The following is an 8,818-nucleotide window of genomic DNA, read 5'->3' as shown; positions in this document are numbered from 1 at the left end:
TATATGTATATATATGTATATGTATATATATATATATGTATATGTATATATATATATATGTATATGTATATATATATATATATATATATATATATATATATATATGTATGTATATATATATATATGTGTGTATATATATATATGTATATATGTATATATATATGTATATATATATGTATGTATATATATGTGTATATATATGTGTATATATGTGTATATATGTATATATGTATATATATGTATATATGTATATATGTGTATATATGTATATATGTGTGTGTGTGTGTGTGTGTGTATATATATATATATATGCTGTGTGATGGAACTGCACATTTTGGAGTGGCCTTTTATTGTGGCCAGCCTAAGGCCTTTTATTGTGGCCAGCCTAAGGCCTTTTATTGTGGCCAGCCTAAGACACACCTGTACAATCCCCATGCTGTATGATCAGCACCTTGATATGCCACACCTGTTAGCTGGATGGATTATCTCGGCAAAGGAGAAGTGCTAACTAACACAGATTTTGACAGATTTGTGAACCATATTTGAGAGAAATAGGCCTTTTGTGAACGTAGAGAAAGTTTTAGATCTTTGAGTTCAGGTCATGATGAATGGGAGCAAAAACAAAAGTGTTGCGTTTATTATTTTGTTCAGTGTAGTTATACAGCATCAGCAATTGATGCTATTTTGAAAGCAAAGGGTGGCCACACCAAATATTGATTAGATTTAGATTCTTCTTTTGTTCAATCACTTTCTATTTTTTTAATTGATAACTATAATCTATTAACATGCATTTTTGTGAATAGGCATTCTTAATTCACAGCATTTTTTCACACCTGTACTCTTGTACTCTTGTACAGCACTGTATCCATATATACATTATACATACACATATACAAAATAAACAAAACACATATATAAATGCATATACATAGGCTACTGTATATTATCATTTAATTCTAATTATTGATCTGTGCGTCACGTGAATGAGCTAATTTTAATTATTGCTGGGTATCTGAATGTCAACCTGGACACCAGCACATTCTTATCTTCACCTAAAATAATATATCATAATTTATTTAAAGTGCCTCAAAAGTGTACCTAAGTACAGTACTGTAGTAGTACAGTATTGAGTACTGTAAAGTAAAGTAATCCGTTACTTTATATATCTTAACCTATAATGATATACAATATCATAATGCATTTAAAGTAAAGTAGGCTACAAGTACCTCAGAAGTGTACCTAAGTACAGTACTGTAGTAGTACAGTATTGAGTAAAGTACTCCGTTACTTTATATATCTTAACCTATAATGATATACAATATCATAATGCATTTAAAGTAAAGTAGGCTACAAGTACCTCAGAAGTGTACCTAAGTACAGTACTGTAGTAGTACAGTAGTGAGTAAACGTACTGCTGCTGCTAAATAAACTGTGTATCTAACTTCTGCGCCTTCATTCGTGTTAAGTATATTTCGTGCGTACGTGAACGCAACACTACGGATGGGAAAATCCCGTTAAATGACTCATTATATCCCACAGTCCTTGAACGCATCAGTATTGCGGGGGGAAAGAAACAATCATGGCGGACGCGGTGAGTGTTTGACAGATCTGCAGTGCGTTTTATTGATTAAAAGCCAATCAATCGGCGAATGATGTCGAAAAATAAGAAGGATATTGTTGTTGTAAGTCAACTCGCTACTAGCGGAAAGTGAACAGATCGGGCGCGAGGCCACAGAAAGAGATGAAAAGCACACCAAAGAGTGAATAAAGTGAACATTAGCATCGGGAGGTTAGCGCCGTTAGTTTCACTGTTTTTCAAAATAAAAGCACGTTTTTAAACCGCAGGGAGCGACACCGCTTTCGCTTTCGTTTCGAGTCACTGGTGATAGTGACGGTTAAATTTAACGATTTAACCACGTGAACAAAGCTTTACACTTTGTAATTAGACGTGAAAGTGTAACTAAGACGGGGCCAAACCCCATTCAAAACCGTTAACTAGCTATTAGTTTAACGCTTAGCTTAGCTTAGCTTAGCTAACGTTAAGTGAAAGTGATGTTAACCCAGTTTCCACTTTGTTTACCTGTTCCAGCTCAAAGCAGTGCTGTCTAAGGCCGTGATATCCGTAAGGCGTTAGAAATCCGGCCCTGTTGTAATGTTCAGTTTATGTTAAAGTGTGAGAGGTTTATTTTTAGTTGTGGAGGCACTTTGTTGTGATGGGAATATTACAAACGCATCAGTATGACGCCACGTGACCAAAACCTGACCCAACACCTCTAGAAACAAAAACTGAGCAGAATAACCTGCATGAAGAGAAGATATTTATTTATTTTTAAATTAATCTATTAATATACACACACGTTTAAGGTTTTATCTATTTATTTTATTTTCATTTTTAATATATTTAGATTTTATTTATTTATTTAACACACGCGCGTCACTGTCATTAATTAGTTTATTAAAATTTTTAATATATAAAAATTTTTTTCTAACACACACGCTTACTGTTTTATTTATTTATTTAAATTTAATATATTATTTTCTAACCTACACTTACTGTTTTATTTATATATTTAAATTTAATATATTATTAATTTTCTAACACACACGCTTATTGTTTTCCTTATTTACTTTTTTTAATATTTATTTTTAAAGAATTTTTATATTTTTGAATTGTTATTATTTTATTTTAATAATTAACACACACAAACACAACTTTTGCTGTTTTATTTCCTTATCTAATGAAATTAATTGTCCTTATGTACTTTATATGTAGCTTTGGCAACATTGTTGCTATACATTCATGCCAATAAAGCTCATTAGAATTTTTTTATTCTATGACTGACTGCTGTGGACACTGTGTGTGTGACTGTGACATTTCAAGGTTGCTGCCTGGAGGCCACAGAAAGCTTGTCTAAATATCTAACGGGCTTTACAAGTGACCTCTTTCAAGGTTGATGTTTGGTTTGTGTTTTAATGTCAAAAATCTTTAGATCTTTTTGTAAATCATTTAAAAATGAGGGGATTAGCGAGGGGAACCTCTGTTAAAAACTGAAATTGTTCTGTTTCATTTGTGTGTGGAGTTAAATTTAGTTTAATGAACTCCTGTAGAATCACTCAGTTCTACAATAACATGTTATTAAATAAACTGCAGCAACAACACAGATGGATCACATCAGGTTTTCAGGGGAAGGCCTTAGAAACATGTCTATCGACAACCAAAAAGTGTCACAACATCCCCCTAATCACTCAAACACACTCCAGAGACCATTTAAAAATGATCATTTTAGGGATTAACAATCAATTTAAATCTAATCTGAATCCCAATATGTTAACGGAGGTGCAATATTTGTTAAAGCACAGTGTGTGCCTTTGTTTCCCAGGTGTCTGAGAGTGATCTGCAGGCTGTGAAGCCGCCGCCAAAACGCCGGCGCATCCTGGACCCTTCAGCTATCGTCCCGGTGCCCGTTTACTCCAACAAGGTAATGTTACGACCCAGCTGGGGAAGGGAAAGGGAAATAGGGCGGCTGTGGCTCTGGGGCCGGAGGGGTTGTCCGCTAACCAGAAGGTTGGTGGTTCGATCCCCGGTTCCCCTGCTCTGCATGTCGAAGGGTGAATTTTTAATTGCCGTACAAATAAAGTTTATTATGATTATAGTATTGTGGTTTTGTTCTCAGGTCAGCAGCAGTCTGCAGCTGAAGCCGATGGCGGCAGTGTTCACTGAAAAGGAAAACGCAGGTAAAAAGAGTTTAATCGAGAGCTTGAAGTGAAACTCAGCGGCAGGTGATGTTTAACGCTGTGAGGACGACTGTTTCTGTCTCCGAGCAGACGACGGGGCAGACGAGAGTTTGTGGTCGCGGTTTTCATCTCGAGGACCGACGGCATCGTCAGCCCCCGCCGTCATCACCTTCAGTGATTCTGATGACGACGAAGCAGAAGATGTGGAGAACAAACCAGAACGCCTGGAGAAGAGAACAGAACCGTGAGTAGTGAAGCTCAGGTGAAGCCAGTCTTTTAGTTCCCAACACAGCACAGATCTTATTGCAGATTATATTTCAGTCACGTCTTGTTATAATAACGAGTCAAACTTTTAAGATTCATTTAACATGAAGTTCTTTTCTTCCTTTTTATTTCAGAGAAGCCATTCGCAGCCCGTCTCCTCCTCCTCCAGAGAGTCCGGTCCAGAAACAGTCCAGACAGGTCAAACAGAAGATCAGGTGAGTCTGGAGTCTTTGCTCAGCTGCAGCTCACTCTTCTGGACTAAATATGTATGTGGCGTGATTATTATGGTGAATTATAACTTTGTTTATATAGCTGAATTCATGGGGTGGATGCAGCAAAATACAAAAATAAGGAAAATACTATTAAGTAAGATGATAACTATAATAAAGGCGACAAAAGCTTGCAATTTAGCTTTATTTTGAAAAGTGCTGTATATGTTTGAGTATTTTTGTTATTATTTAGGGCTGCAAACTCACGATTATTTTCATTTTCTCCATTAGTCGATCAGATGTTTTGTCTATAAAATGTCCGAAAATGGTGAAAAAAGTCCATCAGTGTCTTTCTCAAAGCTCAAGATGGATGTCATCAAATGTCTCGTTGGTCACCACCCAAAGATATTCAGTTTACTGTCCCAGAGGAGGAAAGAAACCAGAAAATATTCACATTTAAGAATCTGAAATCAGAGAATTTTTACTCTTTGTTTCTTAAAAAATTATTCAAACCGACCAAATATCAAGATTCATTTAATAGTTGACAAATAAACGATTAATTGTTGCAGCTCTATCATCGTTATTATGATAAACAGGTTACAATGCCTAAAATATGTTTAAAATTTTGCATGTGAAATGTTGTCTGGAACATGCAGTTTAAGTTGGGGTGGAAACTGTTGAAACCCGTTGAAGGTCGACTTCCTTCCCCTCTATTTTCTTTTTGACTAATCTTTCCCCCTGAAAAGCCTTTTTGAGTATTTAGAAAAGTGCTATATAAATCCAGTTTACTATTATTATTTTTAAATGTTGAAAGCATGTGAATATTTAGTTTCAAGTTTATTCCCTGACGGCAGTTTAATTGCCTCTGAAAAGTCAGCTGAAGTTAAAATTGACAGAGTAGTTTTAAGTGTGTGTTCACTGTTTATAGTCGGGAATAAAACTGGAAAGTTTTCTGTCTGTAACAACTGCAAAGTGGAAATTTCAGGCGCAGAGGCAAAACCTATTTTGAGAAAACGGCCTGTAAAGATGTGTGTTGTTCAATTCTACACATTTTTATCGACAATCAATATTTACAGACCCAGTATCTAATCAGATCCTTAACAACAACAGCATCACGTTGTCAGAAATCGACACTAGCCAATAAGATTTCACGTTTAGATTAAATCTGTTCTTTCACGATTGGTTGCTGGTAGAAAAGAAGTAACCATATTTCCGACAGCATTGTGCAGGAGAGAGAGAGCGTGCCAACTGTACGGGGGATGATACGCACACAGACAAACTGCAGTAAAATAAACTGCTGAATGGACTTTTTCTTTCCAGACGTCTGAAAGAAGACGTGTTCAGGAACAAAGTAGTGTGTTGGTGTGTAAGCAGTGACCTCGTGTCTTCCTCAGTGAGATCGACAGAAAGCTCCGGGCGGTCAACTCCCTCCTGTCTCCTGAACCTCACCAGAGGTCCAGACCCCGCCGAGGCCTCCCGTCTCCGGACGACGACGACGACGACGTCATCGTCATGAACCATACCGACGATGACGTCGTCGTCATGAGCCCTACCGATGATGACGTCATCGTCATGCACCCTAACCCCGGACTTCAGGATTCTCCGTACAGCTCCTCGGCCCGGGAGATCCCCCTCAAGATCCGCTGCCGAACAGACGTCCACAAGGTCCCGGTGCTGCCGGTACATACGCAGACGAGACGTTGCAGAAAACATCGGCATACGCGAAGTAGTACAGGATGATGTCGCCTTTTTGTTTGTCTCAAACGTGCTTTGTGCTTTTAGTCGACAGCTTTAAGAGATGTGGTGACCCAGCTGTCCGTCATCCTTAACGTCCCTCCCCCTCGCCTCCTGCTGATGAGGGACGAGGTGGAGCTTCCGACACACTCGACCGTCAGAGAGCTCGGCCTCGGCATCGCTGACATCATAGGTGGGTCACATGACACACGAGCTCATTCTTCTCTTTCATTTTTTACTTGTTGTCGTCATGATGCTCAAACAGTTTTCATTTTGTTTGATAATGATAAATAAATGATTGAACCTTGAAGGTTTGGAAACTCGACAGTTTTTGCCACAAGGTCCAACTTATTATGTGTTTCCAAGGCTTTCAGCCACATCTCATGGCCTTCCTCAGTGTTTCTGAGTTGTCGCCGACGTTGTGTAGTTGTGAACCTTAAAAGATCTCTTACAGTGGAAAAGTTGTTTTGAAAACATAAACAATGAAAATGACCGAAGGGCTTTAAATAAAATTGTTTATTTCTGTTTCATGATTTTGTGCAGGTGTTCTCTGGGAACAAGTCAAACACACATGCAGTTTTTCATTTCTCCACCAGAGGGCAACACATTATTACCCTTGACCTCCTCTCAGCTGAGACACAAACATCTGCTAACATGCTCACAATGTTATATCTTACACACAGTACAGGGTACCTGCGGGGTCTCAAAAGGTCTCTGAATTTTATTTTTAAAATGGTGCAAGAACCCTGAAAAGACTGCAGAGAATGTAAATCCATAATCCAAGCTCTTTCTCGTGTGCAGAGTGTGTGGTCATGGCAGCGGAGGACAAAGATGGCGCCGACGACAGCAGCAGCAGCAGCAGCTTCATCTCTGTGAGGCTGCAGAGCAAAGACCGCGACTCTTCACAGGAGTTCTCTCTGCACAGAGTTCGTTCGCTCCTCTTCTTCTTCCCATCATCACCGTCATCCTCCTCTTTGTGTTTGTTTTCAGAAGCAGGACACAAACCGATAATGTTATTTGTGTTTCAGGACGCGCCGCTGGACTCCATCTTCTCCCAGTATCTGTCCAAGATGTCTGCCGGCGCCCAGAGGCAGGTCCGCTTCCAATTCGACGGCTCCAAAGTCACACCCTTTCAGACGCCGGCTCAGCTCGACATGGAGGACGGGGACATCATTGAAGTCTGGATTTAAGCCTCAAGCTTTTTTTGTAGATGTCGATGTAAACAATCACTTAATTAGTAATTAATTATTATTATTATACAATTCTAAACTTATTTTAATGTTTTTGTGAATGTACAAAACTTTCTATTTCTGACTTTTTTATTGTTATTGAAAGTAATAATAATAAAATGAGTAGACGTTACTCTGTAAGAAAACTCTCAGGTAATATTAAGTCATTTAGCTTTCAGATGGTTCAAAGCAAAAGTAACTATAAAGTCAAAACGCTGCTGTATTCAAAATCTACCTGAACTAAAAGGTCAGCGGCTGTTTGTCTAACATCAAAAACAAACTCAACATAGACTTGAAACCAGAAGACCTTGAAGTGTACGCTGGCAAAACAAATCTATTATTCCTGCAAATGTGTTTTTGCGTCATGTGTCTTATTTAACCTTTGAACAGGTGAGATCATATCAGATTATTTTCTCTCTGATTGACTGATTGAATTGTCGGGTTCACAAAATGTGAGGATGTGAATAATGTCCATACAACTTTAAGCTCAAGTGTACAGAAGTGTGTGATACATATGCCGATGAATAAATTGTCCCAACTAACAGTCCCAAAACCCGAAGAGACTCTGTTTTATTATCATGTAAGACAAACTAAATCTTCAGAATTGAGAAGCTGGAACAGGGTAAAGTTTTGGCATCTTTGCTTAAAAATTTGCGTAAATCTTGAACCAGTTATTAACAATTATTTTAAATAATCTTTATTTATAGAGCACTTTTCAAAACAAAACCATGTTACAAAGTGTTTTTATAAGTGCAAAGACAAAACATCAAGCACTAAAGATGCACAATCAAACCAGGAAACACTTAATTAAAAGACAGTTCAGGAAAGTCTCTCCTATAAAAGGAGTTTACGGACTCAGTCAGGGAAATAACCGTCTGTCCAATCAACTGACTTATTGCAGTGTTTGATGTTATAATTGGATTATTATTATTACTGATACATTAACATGTAAGCGGCACTTTAATGCTCTAGCTTGTTTTAAGTACTTTCTAATGTACTGTTGGATACTTTAATCTGTAACAGTACATCAGATTTAATCGATAAGTAAGGTTTAGATTAAAAATCTGAAAATTTAACTGAAATAAATGCAGTGCAGCAGAGAGTACAATACTTCCCTCTGAAATGTACATGATTTTGAATCACTCTGTCAATTTCAAATCAAATTTCAAGTTATTTTGCAACTATTATTACCATGCTTTTATAAAATGTGCAAAACAATCTTGGTTTATATATAAATAAACATTATTTGTCTATTTTATACCAAGTCTGTTAACCACAGATCAAGTAAATTTCATCTATGTAAATCTATTTCTTTTTAAAACTCTATTAAATCATATCTCGTTTTAAAGTTTGTTTAGCTAGTTCATATATCATATATTATCAGAGATGTGTTCGTGTGACAAACTGTAATGTTTATGCTAAGTGTGTTTCTAATGCTAATCTTTAACAATCATTTTCAGAAAATGTTTTTTTCCTGGCCCTTGAAGGCAGTTAGATCATAGAACTTTACACACTGCTTCTTAGGTTTAATAGCGCGACATTTACTGAGGGTTTATTAAAATATCTTTTATCATTCTCATTTTATGTGGCATTTTATCTCTAAATGTGTGTGTGTGTGTGTGTGTGTGGGGGGGGGGGGGGGGGGGG

At 37.3% G+C, this 8,818-nt stretch overlaps 1 protein-coding gene across 2 annotated transcripts; it reads left to right on the top strand.

Annotated features, from left to right (window-relative positions):
- The first annotated feature begins 1,552 nt into the window (after nt 1-1,552).
- Nucleotides 1,553-7,724, top strand: LOC123962003 (NFATC2-interacting protein-like). 2 transcript variants are annotated; one of them, XM_046037876.1, is made up of 9 exons: nt 1,553-1,591; nt 3,381-3,479; nt 3,675-3,735; nt 3,826-3,979; nt 4,134-4,214; nt 5,603-5,888; nt 5,991-6,135; nt 6,744-6,868; nt 6,971-7,724. In XM_046037876.1, the coding sequence occupies exons 1-9, from the start codon at nt 1,580-1,582 to the stop codon at nt 7,130-7,132; spliced, it is 1,125 nt and encodes a 374-aa protein (XP_045893832.1). In that variant the 5' UTR covers nt 1,553-1,579; the 3' UTR covers nt 7,133-7,724. The 2 variants fall into 2 exon arrangements, with proteins under 2 accessions (XP_045893832.1, XP_045893823.1); XM_046037867.1 differs by lacking the exon at nt 1,553-1,591 and adding an exon at nt 1,638-1,682.
- Nucleotides 7,725-8,818: the final 1,094 nt, after the last annotated feature.

Source organism: Micropterus dolomieu, linkage group LG02 (genome assembly GCF_021292245.1).
Source record: "Micropterus dolomieu isolate WLL.071019.BEF.003 ecotype Adirondacks linkage group LG02, ASM2129224v1, whole genome shotgun sequence".
Taxonomy (NCBI): Eukaryota; Metazoa; Chordata; class Actinopteri; order Centrarchiformes; family Centrarchidae; genus Micropterus; species Micropterus dolomieu.
This window is presented reverse-complemented; position numbering and strand designations above follow the sequence as displayed.

Coding starts and splice junctions, on each gene's coding strand:
- LOC123962003 (XM_046037867.1), top strand. CDS start 1,650: ATGATGTCGAAAAATAAGAAGGATATTGTTGTT. Junction 3,736..3,825: donor CACTGAAAAGGAAAACGCAG/GTAAAAAGAGTT, acceptor GTCTCCGAGCAG/ACGACGGGGCAGACGAGAGT. Junction 6,869..6,970: donor AGGAGTTCTCTCTGCACAGA/GTTCGTTCGCTC, acceptor TTTGTGTTTCAG/GACGCGCCGCTGGACTCCAT.